Here is a 19214-nt window from a genome sequence, read left to right as displayed (position 1 = left end):
GTGTTTTATAGAGGTTGCAAACTGTTAGTCTGTGTGTTGGTCTGTGTGTCTGTGGTTGAAAAACTGTTAAAGATGTTTGGTGTAGATGCTAATATTAAACATTAATAGAGGGCTTCCCTGGTGGAGCAGTGGTTGAGAGTCCGCCTGCCGATGCAGGGGACATGGGTTTGTGCCCCGGTCCGGGAAGATCCCACATGCCGCGGAGCGGCTAGGTCCGTGAGCCGTGGCCGCTGAGCCTGCGCGTCCGGAGCCTGTGCTCCGTAATGGGAGAGGCCACAACAGTGAGAGGCCCACGTACCACAAAAACAAAACAAACAAAAACAAAACATTAATAGACTTCACAAAGATATTAGCTTCTTTTGATAATTTGTATCATCTGGTAATAATGGGCCTGTATTTTCTGTAGCAGCATTTGCATTCCTCTCCAGACAAGGTATGTACTCTGACTTGCCATGGTCACCACCACTTCCAAATCACTCATTTATGACACTTTCCAGGATGCTGTCAGTACTTGAATTTGAAGTCTTTGCTAACACTATGCCTTGTACATAGTAAGAAATAAAATTACTGGGCTTCCCTGGTGGCGCAGTGGTTAAGAATCCACCTGCCAATGCAGGGGATGCGGGTTCAAGCCCTGGTCCGGGAAGATCCCACATGCTGCAGAGCAACTAAGCCCGTGCGCCACAACTACTGAGCCTGTGCTCTAGAGCCCACAAGCCACAACTACTGAAGCCCGCATGCCTAGAGCCTGTGCTCCGCAACAAGAGAAGCCACTGCAATGAGAGGCCTGCGCACTGCAAAGAAGAGTAGCCCCCACTTGTCCCAACTAGAGAAAGCCCGCGCGCAGCAACGAAGACCCAACACAGCCAAAAGTAAATAAATTTAAAGAAAAAAAGGAATAAAATTATTGAAAAAAATAAAACTATACACATATGAGGGTGCAAATGAAGTGTGTGATAATGCAATCTCAAGGTAATATCTGCAATCTCAAAGTAAAAATGTGGTCTGCAAAGAAAGGTTGCTGCCTTGGGCATTTCTGCCAATTTAAATTTAAGGACGTACATTTAAGAACATGTATTTTTTTTTTTTAAGAACATGTACTTTTAAACTTTTAAAAACTGATGTTCTGCTGTATCATCCATCATGACGTGTTATACTGATCTGTTTATTCTTAATGAGATAAGAGAGAAAGAGCAAAAAGAGGTGCAGAAAGAAAATATGGGGAAATTTGCCCTCAGTTTCACCATGTGGCTATATATATACATACACAGGTACATACATATGCATATATGTGTAAATATATATATGTATATATATATACACACACTACTTTTTTTTCATATTTTATTTTATATATTTATTTATTTATTTATTTATTGCGGTACGCGGGCCTCTCACTGTTGTGGCCTCTTCCGTTGCGGAGCACAGGCTCCGGACACTTAGGCTCAGCGGCCATGGCTCACGGTCCCAGCCGCTCCGCAGCATGTGGGATCTTCCTGGACCGGGGCACGAACCCGTGTCCCCTGCATCGGCAGGCAGACTCTCAACCACTGCGCCAACAGGGAAGCCCCTTATTTGTTTTTTTATACAGCAGGTTCTTATTAGTTGTCCACTTTATACATATTAGTGTATATATGTCAATCCCAATTTCCCAGAGATGCAGAGGTGAAACTAGAGGGACATCTGGGCAATAGAAAAAAGCCTGCTAGGCAGTAACCAGAAATGAAGATGGGTAGCAGGCAGACTTAGGTCTTTAAATCCAGGTTTAAAGGAAACTGTCATTTATTAAATAGGAAGAGTCAAACTGTCTTGGCTGGCAGTGACTTTCCATTGAGATGTCATATATTTTTCTCAGGTTAGAAGAGCACAATAACAATGCCAGGATGAGGCTTCAGACTTGACTGAAAAGAGGAAATAGCTACTGTATTTGTCTTAAACCATATGTGTTGCTGAAAGGCAAATAAATAATTCTGACTGAAATAAAGACTAATAAAGATCTATATAACCTTAAATCTTTTGAGTAGCCACTGAAGTGAGTGCCAAGCTGCATTGTGGACATGAATATAAACAGGTCCACCCAAGTCCATTAGAAATGTGTGAAAAATGCTTGGTGTGGAGCCAAGTTCAGAGAAGCATCCCTCAAGTTTGTGGTTTGGTTTCCAAAGAATGTGAAGAGGCATATTTACTACAGGGATTCAGCTGCTGTGAGGAACCAAGTTATCACATTCCTGGGTTACATTTACTTCGATACTCAAGTGACAAATATCTAGTTCTGGAGCACAGAACTGTTTATTGAATTAAACAAACTGGTTTCTTATCTATGCAGATTTAATAGATGGTAAAGCTGAAACTCTTTTCTGAGTAAACAGATTTCACTACAAAGAGTTCGGGCAGAAAGAATAATGATAAATAGTCTATAAAATCCAGATGATTTGGGGAAAGGACGTCTGGTAGAAATGTGTATCATTAAACTTTTAAGTGTGGTTTTAAATGAGGCTTGGCTGTAGAGGGAAACATTTTGTTTATCCACCTTGACAAAACACAAAGATTCTTTGTGGCAGAACATTTGGTGAATGCAGAGGGGTTCAATTTAGTTCCATATCGTTGAGTTGGATGGGTTTTCATGGACCATTGCAGAAATGTATACCTAACAGAACCTTAAGAAAATTTAGGCTCTTATCTGCTTTGATCAGAGAGAAGGATTTGGTGTTGCTGACAGTTGTCTACGTGGATTGCCTTTGTAGAGTTCCCCATACACCCTGATAAAAAAGAACTCAAGAATGTATCTTCTGGGCTTCCCTGGTGGCGCAGTGGTTGAGAGTCCGCCTGCCGATGCAGGGGACACAGGTTCGTGCCCCGGTCCGGGAAGATCCCACATGCCGCGGAGCAGCTGGGCCCGTGAGCCGTGGCCGCTGAGCCTGCGCGTCCGGAGCCTGTGCTCCGCAACGGGAGAGGCCACAACAGTGAGAGGCCCGCCTACCGCAAAAAAAAAAAAAAAAAAAAGAAAAAAAGAAAAGAATGTATCTCCTGTAAAATGCATCTCCCGTGAAAAGAACAGGGGTGCTTGAGGGAACCTGTACTCTGCTTCTGATTGAATGACAGGAATGAGTAGAAAGAATCAATGGACATGAGAAAGAAACTCTGGTGAAAACCACAGATCCATTACCCGGCAAACATACATCGTCAGCAAACTTTACTTTTCAAGAGCCATCTACTTAGGGAAGAGAGATTTTGTTGAAAAGCATGTGTGTGTGTGTGTGTGTGTGTGTGTGTGTGTGTGTGTGTGTGTGTGTGTGTGTGTGTGGGTGGGGGGAGTTATTTGAGGTCATTGCTCAATATTTTCCACTAACTATCACATACAAACTGTATACCACACCCCAGTTTGTGCTCAAGACGTTTGGCACCAGCAGAATATTTTGCTACCCTTTGGAAAAACGATCTCTGCTTGGAAGGTGTTGGGGCACAGTAGTATTTTATAAAGATTCCCTGTTTATTCACCCAAGAGAAACAAGGGAGTTTTAAATGGAAATTGAAGGTTGAGTGTGATATTGATGGTTCCTGGGGTTGGGAGGTGGTAGAAAGGTAATTGTTGGATTGCACCTTCCCACCCCAAGGCCTGGCACAGCCTAACCTTGAATAAGAGAAGCGTCTTGCCTATCTGTAGCTCCCATGTCATTTATTGCTTAATGCCATACTTTAAGACAAATGACAATATTCTTTGGCTTATTAGGATAAATGTAAGTGTTTTGGTTTGGCTGGAAAAGACACAACAAAAAAAGGGAGTGTTTTGGTAATGAAGGCCTTTGAAGGTCATACTTAAGCATTTGGATTTTATTGTATTGTCAGCTGGGAGGAAATAAAAATATTTGTAGCAGGGAGTGGCATTGCTGAATTTTTGTTTTTGTAAAGATCATCTGGTAGCAGTTTGGGAGATATTGCCGCAATTGAAGTCAAAGATGGAAGGGCCTTAGGCAGTGAGAGTTAGAATGGAGATGAGGGAGACTTATTTGAAAGACATTCATTTAGGAGATTAATAGAAGCTTTCAGGAAGCTTAGCTAAGCTAGGATAACCTTCACAATAACTTTTTTTATTGAGTTGTCATTGAAAATCAACCCTGGATAGAAAAACTATAGCTAATTTCAGGCATACAAAAGTTTTATTCCATTTTAAAGGCAATGGGGTGGGGGAAGAGAAAATTTTTTCTTTATGAAAAAAATACAATTGAATCAAGTGCACATGAAATGATACCTATTTTCACTCTGCTGAGATCAAGGTCTTTTCATAAAAGGCACTTGCAGGCTGATTTGCATGTCCTACCCTCAGGCCCCACTAGGACAGTTTAAGAGAACACAGCACAGATTTGAAAGGTCAACGCCTACTTACATAACAGTTGATTTAATGCTCCACCCAGAAGTTTGTGTCCCGATTTGTACAATCTGTATGGCTCTGTTGATTGTGGGGAGGAAAACAGAGTGAATGATTAACCTTGGGTCAGGGAGAAACTTTCAGGCTTAATTTCTTTGCAAGACTTTAAGATAATGAACACATGGGTAAAATTTAAATATCAGGCCATAACGTGGTCTATCGCCTCTGGAATCAGAATGCCTGCTTTCAAATCCCAGTCTATTTCTTCCTGGCTGTGGAATCTTAGACAAATCACCTACTACCCTGAAGCCTCAGTTTCCTCATTTGTAAAATGAGAGTAGTAATAGTTCTAACTCAAAGGGTTGCTAATGATGATCACAAAAGGAAATCCTCAGAAAGTGACTAGGTCAGTGCCCGGCCCAGAGAGCATGCTCAATAATTATAGCTATTGATTACTACCAGTTGAAGACTAAAAGCAGTACACAATGGAGCGGGGTAGAGGGAAAGTAGAAAGGTAATGGGATTTCTTGGTATCACTTCAGGAGAAAAATGAGAAGATTTAAGTACAGATTTTAAAACTTGTTTTGCGTGTTTTATATTTTGAAAAATATTGATCTGTATTGAGATCACACCTAGTTAGATGCCTACCTTCTGAAGGCAGTTGGGGGACCCCTATGTCGAGCCCCCAAAGGCCACTATTATCCCCAAATCTGACCAAGAGTGGTGAGAAAATAGACACTGTAAAGCATTATATTTCTCTTACTTTTTAAAAAAAGCTATTTTCATCTTTTGTTAAAGGTCTAGGTCTTTACCTCACTTTTCTCCAAATTTTATCTAGAGTCTGGGAAAGAATCACCACCATTAGCAATGTAATGTTTCAAAGCCTTGGTCAGAACAGAAATCCCTAAATTTCCTTAAAAAGTGATTTCTATGTATGCAAATAACTTTTTTGGCAAGAAGTAGGCACTTAATTTGGAAACCTTGATGCCATAGGACTTCTGTAACTATTTTTGTAGGGCATGTGACTAGATAGCTACTGGAGATCTGAATTGTTCGATTTATGTCGTGGATATTTTCATCCACATAAGCAGTCAAAACTAGAGCTTTAATCCTTTTTAGGGTCTTCTGGGCAATGTTATGTCTACTGAAGAACTGATCTTGGAAGCAGCAGCCACAACAGTATACCTACCACATTATTAAACTGCTCAAAAATTGATACCACCCATGGTTTAGACAGTAAAAAAAGGTTGTACGTGACTATGTTGGTCTGCGTCTAAAATTGTTAACCATGGCCTGAAATCTCTGCAAAGATATGCTTCAGAAAACTCAGGGACACCGAGTGGAAGTTTGTGCTGCTACCGTAATATACCTCTGTTTTCTGTTTCATCATTACCTGGCACTAAAAATGTTTTGGCCTTAATCACATATTGTCAATAACGTTGACAGAAATCTATGAAGAATTCCCAGTTGAGGATAGAAACTGAATTAGCAGCTATTATATGCTTATTCAATTTGTATCAAGATCTTTCCTTTCTAAAAAAAAAGAAGGAACAACACTCAAGTAATTTGCAAAATGTATTGAAGTTGCAGTCATATCACAAAACTATTCATCATCCAGAGAGGTAGTTAGTGAACTTGGTAAAGCAGGTGGAAGGGAAACTTGTTTTGGTAGCAACGGTAATGTTTTTCAAGACAGAAGCAGAAAAGTGGGGGGAGGTGGGAGGGACAACAATTCTAGAACTTCCTCCCATTCATACAAGATTATGCCTGAAAATATTTCTGCCTTTTTTTCACTTAGAAGGAGATATAGGAGGGAGTATAGGATCAAATGTAGTAGTGGAAGATAAAATAAAGCACCATTTGAAAGATTTGCCCATTGACAGTAAACAAACAGTTGAGTTCCACAATCATTATTGCAATGGTTTAGAGACATCCTTCATGTACACTTTTAATTATTTGACAGTAGTGAAAGTAAAGCTAGCAGGCTCAGCATTCCATTTTATCATGGTCAGTCTATATTAGGTGTAGTTTGTAGAGGTCTGCAAAAACAGATGTTGAGGAGACCACTGGAAAAAGAAGCAGTGCAGAAGAAAGGACTCCAGAGACTGAATTATATCTGTTGGAATGGTTGAAGGAATCAGTGAGAAAAGAAGACTAAAGGAGTCTGAGATTGCAGCGCTGTTTATAGTAGCCAAGATATGGAAGCAACTTAAATGTCCATTGACACATGAATGGATTTAAAAAAAGATGTGGTACATATATGCAATGGAATACTACTCAACCATTAAAAAGAATGAGATAATGCCATTTGCAGCAACATGGATGGACCTGGAGATTATCGTACTAAGTGAAGTACGTCAGACAGAGAAAGACAAATATCATGTGATATCACTTATATGCTGAATCTTTAAAAAAATGATAAAATGAACTTATTTACAAAACAGAAACGGACTCACAGACTTAGAGGATGAAATTATGGTTATGGACGGGGAAGGGTAGGGGAGGAGGGATAGATTGGGAGTTTGGGATTGACATGTACACACTGCTATATTTAAAATGGACAACCAGCAAGGACCTACTGTATAGTACAGGCAATACTGCTCAATATTCTGCAATAACCTAAATGGGAAAAGAATTTGAAAAAGAATAGATACATGTATATGTATAATTGAATCACTTTATTGTACACCTGAAACACAACACTGTTAATCAACTATGTTCCAATATAAAATAAAAATAAATAAACAAACTAATTAATTAGAATATAAAGGAGTCTGAGAGCTGTTTTCAGATACTTGAAGATGAGGAAAAAGTAAGACATTTATGCTGTCTTAAGGTCATGAATAGTAAGATATTTATGTTGATTCCAAAGTTGGAGCTAGGGCAAAAAATTAGTTGGCATAATAGCTAGGAAAAGTGTGACTTAGTGGATGGGATTTCCCTGGTGGTCCAGTGGTAAAGAATCCGCCTTCCAACGCAGGGGACACAGGTTCGATCCCTGGTCAGGGAACTAAGATCCCACGTGCCGCGGGGCAACTAAGCCCACGCGCCACAACTACTGAGCTTGCGCGCCTCAACGAGAAAGCCTGCGTGCCACAAACTACAGAACCCACGCACTCTGGAGCCTGTGCGCCACAACTACGGAGCCTGTGCACCCTGGAGCCTGCGTACCACAACTAGAGAGAGAAAACCCTTATGCCACAACTAGAGAGAAACCTGCGTGCCGCAAAAGAGCCTGCACGGAAGCAAAAGATCCCGCATGCCTCAACGAAGATCCCAAGTGCTACACCTAAGACCCAACGCAGCCAAAAAAAAAAGAAAAGAAATAAATAAAATAAATATTTAAAAAAACGTTTGGCTTAGTGGAACCAAGAACTTATAGCTGTTCAAAACCTACCAACTGGAATTCCCTGGATGCCCAATGGTTAGGGCTCCATGCTTCCACTGCAGGGGGCCTGGGTTTGATCTCTGATCAGGGAACTAAGATCCCGCACGCTGTGAGACGAGGCCAAAAAAAAAAAAGAGAAAACCAACCAACAAACCAAAGAGATATTTATACATTGCACTTGAATGGCTGCTGGTGGGGACACTGTAGATGGCACTGACATCTGCACTCAGGGGGTCTTTAACATCATCCATTAAGGACAAGAGTCTATGATAATAGACATTACTTTTGAGCCCTTATTCTCTATTTACTGCTTAGGAAACTGAAGGTGAGGAAACTGCAAAAACCATTCAGTTGGCAAGTTGCCATGGTTGGATTCTTATCGAAATGTGTAAGTGCCCAAGTTCTTACCCTCTGGGCACCCAAGGTACAAGAATCCTTTCTCAAGAGTGTTTAAGGAAATAGTTTTTGAGAATGACACTGAATTTAGAGAATAATTCTACTTTCCTTTTCTAGAACTATACCTGTGGCTGAATAAAAAAGCAAAACAAAAATAAACCACTCTCCCCTGCAAATGAGGAAGACTACGTAGGAGGAAGCTCAGAATGATATAAGATAAAGAAATCCTCTTTGTTTTTTATTTAGACCCTTTCTCACCACTCCTCACCGCCACCCCCCCCCCCCAAGGCCCAGGGGACCCAGCTTGTGAGAACGGTTTTTATCTTTGAGCTTGTGTTGTGGCTACACAGTAGTGCTGTGCCAGAGGCCCATATTTACCCAGAATCTATTCTATTCCTGGGCCTGGTTCTAACTCTGCTGTTAAAGTTACTGCAAATGTGGAAAAGTGAAGAACCAAATTACCAGACCAGGAACCAAATTACCAGACCATGGCTGGACTCCTATCCAGCCATGGCAGCTGGATTCTGAGGACATTAGGCAAACACATATTCTTTACTGCTCCATAGCAGGTTAAGTCTCAAGTCCCCTCGTGGTCTCTTATGGTGACCTGGGCCATATATGGACTGCATTTGCCCAAGAGCCTCTTCTTTCTGCCGGGACCCCACTGTGATTTCTTCTTGTCCTACAATGGGCAAGGGTACTTTCAATGGTGCATATCCACATCTTGGCTTAACACTTCAGGCACAGGACATAGGTGAGAGAGAAGAAAATCAGAAAGAGGGAGAAAAATTTAATCCAGTTTCTAGTTCTTTTTTTTTAATTAATTTATTCTTTCTTTATTTTTTTATTTGTGGCTGCATTGGGTCTTCGTTGCTGCGCGTGGGCTTTCTCTAGTTGCAGCAAGCAGGGGCTACTCTTCGTTGTGGTGCGCGGGCTTCTCATTGCAGTGGCTTCTCTTGCTGCGGAGCACAGGCTCTAGGCACGCAGGCTTCAGTAGTTGTGGCACGTGGGCTTCAGTAGTTGTGGCTCGCAGGCTCTAGAGCGCAGGCTCAGTAGTTGCGGTGCACGGACTTAGTTGCTCCGCGGCATGTGGGATCTTCCCGGACCAGAGCTCGAACCCGTGTCCCTGCATTGGCAGGCGGATTCTTAACCCCTGCGCCACTAGGGAAGCCCCCCAGTTTCTATTTCTGATCAAAGCCCTCCAACCAAACCCCACTGTGAGGCTCTGAGGACTCCATTTTGTCCTCACCTAGCAGAGCCCTCAACAGGAACCAGGTTCTTCATGGGAGCAGTGCCCCCTAGAGGTTAGCATGACCCATCGTCACATTTCGAGATTTTCCTCTTATCTATGTTCCTTATTAAAACAAACGAGAGCTATTTTATCTCAGTACACTACTGTGGATACTTGTGACCCATCTCTGAACATCTGGACATCTTACTCTATCCATTCCAGGATTCCTTCACAATTATCCCCGGTGTCCCAGTTCCAGAATAGTTTCTTGTTGGTTTTCCCCATTGGTCCACCCACAAATTCAGATTGCATGACATAGGGTCAAGATTAGGGTGAGGCAAGTGAGGTTGGGTCATGCAAGTACAGAGCCAGATCCTGACTTCACTTAAAATTCTGATAGTTTGTTCAGCATGGATCTTTTACATACATTTTGTTTACTGAGATTTTTGGTGCCTGTTAAATTTTGCCTTAATTACCTCACCCTAGTTCCAGCCCTGCCATGACACCTGAGCCCATTGACGTCAGTGGAAGCAAAAGCCCCCGCTTCCACTGCAGGGGGCTACAGTTGAATGGTTGTAAGTGGACTGGTTGTTTGCCCTCGTGATCACATGGCTGCCTGGGAGCTGTGTCTGCCGCTGCTCCCCAGCAGAGGGTGTATCATATACTGCATATTGCTAGCTGGGAAAAGGTCAAAATCCAAAATTCCAAGTACAGTTTCTACTGAATGTGCTTTGCTTTTGCACAATCATAAAGTCAAAAAATAAGATGAGTCATCGTAAGTCGGGGACGGTCTGTACTTTGGATAATTCAAAAGCCAAGTATTTCTCCAAGCACTCAAGCCTAAGAAAGCAGTCAGAAAATGTCCTGGCACCTATACAAGTAACACAATGTATCATCACTGAAACATAATGCAAGCAGTTTATTTCCTGACAAGGAGCTTGGAAGACACTGAGTAGCAAATCACTTGATACAATAAAATTTCTTTTTAAAAATTCTACTTTTAGAACACTTTCCTCTATCTTTTCTGTCCATCACAGATTTTCTCTAATAAGACAAAGTCAGACAAACCACTTCAAGCCTAAAGTCTGATTCCCTGAAACTATGTTTAATAGCTCATGTGACTAGTTATTAAAAGAAAAATCTTGGCAATTCTAAGCTCAACTTTAAAGCCACCTAAGAATAGTCATGTTAATAGTAACCATAGATATCTTGAGTCAAAAACACTTTAGTTTTGCTTGCATTTAAGATAAAGTTTTGAAGGTTCCGGAAAGAGATATTCAGAATGGTCATTCTGTTACTTCTAAAAAAGTCTAATTCCGGGCTTCCCTGGTGGTGCAGTGGTTGAGTGTCCGCTTGCCGATGCAGGGGACATGGGTTCGTGACCCGGTCCGGGAAGATCCCACATGCCGCGGAGCGGCTGGGCCCGTGAGCCAGGGCCGCTGAGCCTGCGCATCCGGAGCCTGTGCTCCGCAACGGGAGAGGCCACAACAGTGCGAGGCCCATGTACCGCAAAACAAACAAACAAACACACAAACAAAAAAACCCAAAAAGTCTAATTCCACCATACCGACCTGGAAAATTGACTGAAAGGCAGTGTCCAGAATGTTCTTTAGAATTTACCTGTCTTTCACTTCGGAACTAGCTTGTTAAGCAACACCTGCGTTGAACTTTATGCCAGTTACAGTGCAAAGCAAATCATCTTCTCAAACAGGTTTTCCCAGCTGTAACGTGCTTAGGCAGCAGTTACAGGCCCTGAATTATTACCCTAAAATGCATTTGGTAAGCCTACATTGAAGAGATAGATAATATGAACTAATGGCTTATTCAGTGCCTTTTCAACAACCATGAGAAGGGAGTCGATGTGATGTACCCAGAAGGTATCCCAATCAACCACTTTCACCTGCATTTCCACGAGATGGGCACCGTTCACCCAGGTACTGAGATTGGTGCCCTTTGGTGACCTCTTCTGACCTTTGGGCATGCTAAATTTCTGCTCAGCACAAGCTCTCTCCTTGACCGTGAGCTCAAGTAAGCCAAGAAAGCGATGTGGCAGCCTAAAATAAAAAGAGGGGGAGTGAATTTGCCCTTGGCTGTTTTCATAGAATTGGGGGAGTATTTGTCCAACTCTGCTTAAGCTGGTCAGAATGCACCCGGGGGTGCTGTGTTCTTTCCTTGGAATTAAATTTATGAAGAACAAGGATAAACTGGAGCATGTCCAGAAGAGAGGGAACAGGTTGAAGAGAAAGCTTAAAATGACACCATGGGAGGAGTGCTGAATGAACTGGTGGAAGCTATTTATCCTGGAAAAGAAAGAGCAGGATGTCGTTTTTCATGCAGAGAAGGGAATTGTTTTATCTGGCCAGAGAGTAAAGCTAAGAATATGAGGGAAAGAGAAATTTTAGCTCAGTATAAAGCAAAACTTTCTAGAGATTATAGTTGTTAAAAATTGGCATTTATTCATTTAATACATATTTCCTGAGCATCTCCTATGTGTTCTAGGCCCCAGTGAAACAGAAATGAATAGCAATGAACTGAAGCCATGGAGCTTTCAGCCTAGCACAAAGCTCTGTCAGATGATGGCACATTTCTCATACTTAGAGATGTTTAATGAGACAACCATAAATTGAAGGTTTTTCTGGCATCGAATGTGACTGGACTTAATGTCTAAAGTTCTGCCAACCCTGAAACTCTATGTTTTGTTTACTCTAATGTTACACTTGATGCAGTTTGATGGCTCTCCTGGCCATGGGTCAGGATGTACGGTTCTGATTCTGTGGCTTAGCCATGGTCTTCTATCAGTCAATGCATATATGCAGTGCTGCCTCTGCTGAGTGTAGCTTCATTTTATTTTATTTTGTTTTATTTTATTTTGTGCTAAGAGGGATGGGGTGGCATGGAGAGAAAACACTATAAAAGTTCTTTCATATGTGACGTACAGTGAAGGGAAACAATTTTCTTATGTCCCATATTCACCCCCAAAGATCTGGTTGTCATTTCTATTACTTTTATTCTTTTTCAACTTGCCATTATTGCTTGGGGAATGGGAGCTCTTCCTTTACAGACCAGTTTCAATTCTTTAATCTCTTTGAAGGAGGAAGGAGTCAGGTGGCTAAAAACCACAGAATCATAGTCCTTAAAGTAAGATGAGATAGTAGAGATAATCTACTCTAGTCCTTTCATTTTATACACAAGAAAACAGAAATTTAGCAGAACACTTTAAAAGACCTGAATACAAAGACAGAAGCACCAAAAACCACTAGAATTTTAGGCAGAATATCGACTTTGGGCAAAGAAAGTTTTATGAAGAATCAAACAGAGGGACTTCCCTGGTGGTCCAGTGGTTAAGATTCTGCCCTCCCAGTGGAGGGGGCACGGGTTCAGTCCCTGGCTGGTGAACTAAGATCCCACATACCGCATGGCACGGCCAAAAAAGAATCAAATAGAACTTCCAGAAATTACAAAGTTAATCTTGAAATTTAATTTAATGGATGCATAAGATGTAGCTTAGACCCAGCTGAAGGGAGAATGTAAACTAGAAGACATATCTGAAGAAGTTATCCAAAATGTAACACAGAGAGACAATGATATGAAAGGTATGAAAGGAAGGCTAGAAAATGAGAAGCAAAGAGTAAGAAGATCTAACATATATCAACTCAGAGTTTCAGAAGGGGATAAAGCCTTGTGTTAACCAGGTGGTTAAAAGTGGATGCACAGGGACTTCCCTGGTGGGCCAGTGGGTAAGACTCCGTGCTCCCCACGGAGGGGTCCTGGGTTCAATCCCTGGTCAGGGAACCAGATCCCATATGCATGCCACAACTAAGAGTCTGCATCCGCAAGGAAGATCTCACGTGCTCCAACTAAGGCATGGCGCAACCTAAATAAATAAACAAAAAAGAAAGAAAGTAAAAGCCAAGGATCTTTAAAAAAAATTAAAAAAATAAAGACAAAAGAAAAAGTGTATCCACAATCAGAATCTAGTTTATATTCAGATGTTTTGATCATTCAATAATAAAGGATTATAAAATAATGTCCATAATAGTCCTAATCAGGACAGAGGATGACTGATTTGGGTACCACTCAATCTGGTGGTTCTCAGAGGTGCCAGATATTCTCTGGAGAGGAGAGGGTCCCCCATTGTCTTGAGAGCATCCACAAACCTTTACATCTGTGGTTTAGGAGGAAGGGTTCCTGTGGTCTTCATCTAACTATAGAACAACTCTTTAAGAGAATAAAATTGGAAGACAAAGATCATCCTAAAAGGAAATGAGAACCATGATTTGTAAACTTACGAAATGCCTGTAAATTTCTCATATTGATCATGTTTTTGCTATCTAATTATTCTCCTCTAGTGAGTAATAGTAAAGTCCTTAAGACAAATATAAATTTTTGCGGAGCAAAGAATATGGAAGTTGGAGAGATTTGTAACAAGAGAAGTAGGTAGAGTCAGCTACTGAGAGAGAGGAAAGTGCTGAGTTTCTGGGGCTCCTCAAGGATAAGAAGAGAAAACCGGCAGCTGGTTCAAGCCTGGCTCTGAGGTTGAACAGTAGAAAAACACAAGCAGGATTCCCCAACAATGTATCACAGCAGTCAACATAATAAGTTTTTCCTCCTTACTATAGTCAGATAAGAAATGACAGTGTAGGTAGAACCTTCCTAAGGACAACAATAATATCTCAAAAGCTAGGTGGAGTTGTGTTTCTGGCAATATGGTATTATAGATATTCTTTTAAATCTTTTCACTACAAAATCTCTAAAAGCCACTATACTAAATGTAAAAATCGTCTTTTTAAATGTATGGCTGAGCTAGCAAGAAAGTAAGGAAAATCCTTAGTGGCCTGAACTGAAATGGGAACAGGAATCTAGAGAGACATTAAAGTTTTTGGCTGTCTTATCACCCATGTGATCTTTCCTTTGTTCTTACCTCCATGCAAAGCTCAGAAGGTATAAGGTAGGACCTGGAAATTTCCTTAAATGCCTAGAACCAATAAGCAACCCAGTTTTTGGTGAGAGGCTCTGTGTGCATATTGGGGGTGCATTTTCAACTCTGCCTTAGCTTCCACTTTCCTTGCACGGAATCTCAAGGTCATCCAGAGGTGAGAGCTTAGGGCCTTTTCGGGTCTTTCTTGTCAATGCACAGAGCCCTGGGCATGTGCACCACCCTATACATGCACGTGGCCTTCTTGATTCAGAAGCTTCCCAAAGCCCCTCTGTATGTCTCATTCTGTTTTTAATTTTTTGTTAGTCTAATGTTTTCCCCCAACTGGTATCCATCACCTCAGACAGCTGCAAGGTTAAGTAATTGCCTGTAATTGTTTTCGACAAATGTTTATGGGGAAAAAGTTTTTCACACTTAATGAGTTCTGAGTTAAATCAGTCTTGCAAGTGGGATTTTCCAGGGAACAAACAGGTCATGTAATAAGTCTCTGGGGATGAAGCTTTGAAGGAGCTCCAGCCCCTTTCTGTTCCTTCCAGTGGCTGTCGGGCTGCTGGTCTTCACCATGAATGCAGGCTGTTGGTTTTCAAGGATATCACAAAGCAGGAGAGTCCGAGATGGGACTAGGGCAAGTGAAAAATGCCACAGAGCTCATTGCTTTTACTGAGATTGAACAGTTTTTTCCCCTCCTTCTCCTCCTCCTCCTTCTTTTTAAACACTCCCCGGATTGTTGCAAGCCTTTGGGAAATTTCCAGAGTTCTGAAACATTTGATTCTGACCATTAGCCAGTTTCTTGTTACTTCTGTGGAAGAGAGAATTTTCTGAGGTCCTTACTCCACTATTTTTGCTGATGTCACCTCGATAGGGAGTTTGAACTGGCATACTCTGTGTGTCTGGAAACCACTTGGCCCAAATAGCATGGTGTTCTTTTAAAAATTAGGCTTATGAAATCTAGGAGGAGTGCAGACTACTTAATAGTTAAATTCCTATGGAAAAATGTGTATTTTCCCACCATTTCCTTCTCCTTCTTAAGCTTGATTTAGCCCTAGAGACTATAAAAGTGAATGAACAAATAAATGAATTAATCAGTTAAATTCATGACTCATCAAAGGGTCCAGGACAGGGACTTAAACATAACGGACACTCAAGGAATAGTGCTGAGGCAAAATGGATTGGCTCAAAATAGGCAAAATTGACCTGTTCTCTATTATATCTTATCCTATTCATAACATTAAATATTTGGATTTATATTTATCCCACATAAAATTGTATACTTTTTATATTGAAGATTTCCCACTTCCTTTAGTTTTTATGGGATATATATATCTTAGCTCGGGTAAAAAATAAGTCCCATAATATAGATTTTTGGTTTTTTTTTTTAAACTTACAACATAGTTTTATAAAGGCCCACAATTACATGAGATAAATGATAACATCTACATAGTTTATGCACGTTACATTTACAATGTAATAGGGCAGGAAGAGATATGGTAAAACATTTAAATGTGTTACATTACTTCAATTATTTACAGATCACTAAATAGAAGGTACTATTTACTTCTGAATCCTAGTAACCATATAAAAATGATTCCTCTTTTCAACTACATTTTTCAAAACATCTATCACGTAAACAAAATTGTTGTATCTATCTTCTTGATTTTTCTCTACTATAAACCATAATGGCACACTTGAAGCAGGAAAAAGAAAAGTAAGCATCATTCGGTCCATCCTTAAGGAATCCAGATCCTTCAATTTATGAAGAAGGACAATACTTTCAAATGTTTCCTAACTAGTTTTACTTATATCTAGTAGGAATCTTTGTGCCTCAAACAGTAGACCCCCCTTGACCTGAAATGTCAACCCTAAAGCCTGTAGGAGTTCAACTAGGTTTAAGCTTTATACAGCATTGACAGTGAAACATAAGTACAATCTAAATTCTACTGCATTAAAATAAGCAAAGGTATCATACTCATGGCTTTAATATAATGTTCCTAGTCTAGAGCACAAGTGTTTCTGGTATAAGCAGTACCTGCCAATAAGTAATCTAGACATGATTTAAAGAACACTTTTATTATTACAATATGCTCTTGTAACTTACTCTAAAATTAAAAGAATAACTATTTTAAATGTTTCTTAGAAATTGAATGTTGCTAGACTGGTTCAGTTAAACCCATTCTAGTCAAAGACTGCTTTGCTGCTTTATAGAGTATCCCACAGTAGTAAAGATTTTTGGAGATTCATAACAAAAAGCTTCACAAATAATATTTCCAATAACATTTTTATATCATTTGTTCAGGACATTCTGATTGATAAGCAGTTAAAGGTAAAAGAAGGAAAAAAAATGCTCACTGCTAAAGACAGAAAATCTTACTCTATTATAATGAAATGATAAAGGTTTTCCTGAGATTTTCCTAATGTCTGCCAGTGATGCTGAGATAATTTTTAGAACCACTAACACCTTTCAACATTTAAGGTGATTCTAAATAGCAAAGTTCAAGTAGCGTCACATGCCTAAGGAATAGGAAATTAGAATATCCAGAATCTTACAGTCATCTAAGTATTTGGCCAAGTGATGAAGCAATTTACCTGCTACCCCCACCACCACCACTGTGACTGTCCATGCCATATGACTGGTTTAGGTAGGAGTCTATGGATCTTTGACCCCCACAGGATCCATGGCCATGGTCACGATCCATCCCTCCATAAGATCCGGGGCCATAATCACGATCCATTCCATTAAAGCTCTGATAAGTATTTCTGCAAGCAAAGTGTGTGTAATCGTCCTCGAAGTCCATGGTGGAGGCTCGGGGCCGACGGCCTCGGCAGCGTTGGGCTGGGCTGTGGCGGGAGGCGAGTGCCCGTGACCCGCGGTTACACACAGCCAGTCAACGCGACCAAGAACCTATAATATAGTTTTAACAGTAAATTCTTTCCATTAAAAAAAAGAAGAAAGGAGAAAGGAGGGAGGAGACAGGAAGATATTCTTGTCAGTTGTCAAGGTGGTGGCCACTGACAAATTTTGCAAGTATTTTGACAAACACCTAGCAGAAATAGGCTTATTTTCCTTCAGAAAACTCATAACTAACTCAATTGAAGGATATTAGGTAAAGAAGCCTGTTTGGAAATAATCTGAAAAGATTCTTGTGTCTCATGTCTTTCTTAATTTGTTATAATGAACGAGTCATAATATATTAAGAGGATTAGAGCTGCTTATAATAAGAGCGCTACAGTTAAAGGACTAACAATATAATATAATATGATTATGATATAACATAATATGATGGGATAAGATAATATGATTCTTTCATTTCCTGTTCTCACTAACACATTACAAAAACAACTACGTGGCTTTTTATTTTGCTTTATTTTGTTAGAGAAGATGTGAACGTTAAGTAGAATCTGGCTATGTTTTCACACACAAACACATACGTGCACAAATAATGACAACTCAATTTTATAAAAATGTAATGAAACCGGTATGAAAACCATTTTATATAAAAAAAACAAAACGTTGTGTCTCTTCTCTTTGACTCTCCTTAATTAATAATGGATATAAAAGCAGACCTTTAATTATTATTCTAACAAAGATAGTCCACATCTTTAAAAATTCTTTCATCTGTATTAATACTTAAAATCATCTAAGAAAAAGCAAATGGTATTTTCCTCAGTTCTTGTGACATTATGTCTTATGCCTTTCAAATTTGAAAAAAAAACAAACAAAAACACTCTGAAAAATAGGAAGGTTCTTCAAGACATCACACCCAGTCTCCTTAGAAAGTCTTTGATATGGAAAAACAGAGGGATTGTTCCAGTTTAAAAGAGAAAAGACCAAAAAAAAAAAATAAAAAAGGAATTTAACATGACTATTGAGTAGATACTGATTTTAAAACACTATAAAACATATTTTGAGGATAATAGGGATAATTTGAATATGAATTGAATATCATTAAGATATCTTTTCATTTTCTTAGGTATGTTAATGATATTGTTTTGTACGAGAATCTTCTTTATTATAGGTGCATGCTGAAGTTTTTAGGGCTGAAGTCTACAACTTAACTTTCAAAAGATTCAGAAATATATATATATATATATATAGTCCTGGGATAAACCATAATGGAAAATAATGTAAAAAAAGAATGTATATATATGTATAATTGAGTCACTTTGCTGTACAGCAGAAATTAACACAGCATTGTAAATCAAAAGACAAGAAAAGCAATATATATATATATATATGTACACACACATAGTAGTTGTCCAGCTGGGAATGTAAAATCTGATTTCAATCATGAAATGTGGTAAATGGAAATGCATTGTCCAGATCCCCCTACAAGGACAAACTAACTCCTGGGAGAGCTGTCAAGAGGCCACATCCAACTAATAGCCCTTCAGAGACTGCTGCTACTACACAGAGCCCCTTTGCCCAAGGTCATGCCTTTCTAGGATAGCCAACTGTCAGTGATGATTGAGGTGGAAGTAGAAAGGCCTGGTCACTTTGGACCAATGGGGGATAATCCTGATGGGTCCATTTTAGCTTCAGAGGTCCATTTGGAGTCGGCTCTGTCTGTCAGTCCTACCTTACAGCTCAACTTCTCCCTCTGCCCAGTTGTGTTGTTCCCCCAATGCCCCGCCCCATTCCACATGCAGGTATCGATCCTAAGGGCACAACCTAGTAAATATCTGACCCTTAAATTCTGTCTCAAAGTCTTCTTCTAGGAGAACTGAATCTGCGACACAAGATGGATATCAGACAACCTCTAAATGATGAACATTTTCTTTTAAAGTTCTGTTTTCTTAAAAAATAGCAGTGTCATCAAAAACAAAGAAAAGCTGTGGAAATGTTCTGAATTAAAAGAGGCTAGAGGGCTTCCCTGGTGGCACAGTGGTTAGGAATCCGCCT

The 19214-nt window shown here is 40.1% G+C and overlaps 1 protein-coding gene across 1 annotated transcript; it reads right to left on the bottom strand.

Moving 5' to 3' along the window:
- Window positions 1-16579: 16579 nt before the first annotated feature.
- On the bottom strand, window positions 16580-17141 carry LOC116756642 (DBIRD complex subunit ZNF326-like). Its single transcript, XM_032637416.1, has one exon. It carries the CDS (start codon window positions 17107-17109, stop codon window positions 16897-16899), a length of 213 nt encoding a protein of 70 aa, XP_032493307.1. The 5' UTR covers window positions 17110-17141; the 3' UTR covers window positions 16580-16896.
- Window positions 17142-19214: the final 2073 nt, after the last annotated feature.

Source organism: Phocoena sinus, chromosome 7, assembly GCF_008692025.1.
Source record: "Phocoena sinus isolate mPhoSin1 chromosome 7, mPhoSin1.pri, whole genome shotgun sequence".
Taxonomy (NCBI): Eukaryota; Metazoa; Chordata; class Mammalia; order Artiodactyla; family Phocoenidae; genus Phocoena; species Phocoena sinus.
The sequence above is the reverse complement of the archived record's forward strand: the minus strand, read 5'-3'. Positions and strand labels throughout refer to the sequence as shown.

Bases quoted from the DNA above. Each gene is read 5' to 3' on its own strand.
- LOC116756642 (XM_032637416.1), bottom strand. From the start codon at position 17,109: ATGGACTTCGAGGACGATTACACACACTTTGCTTGCAGAAATACTTAT.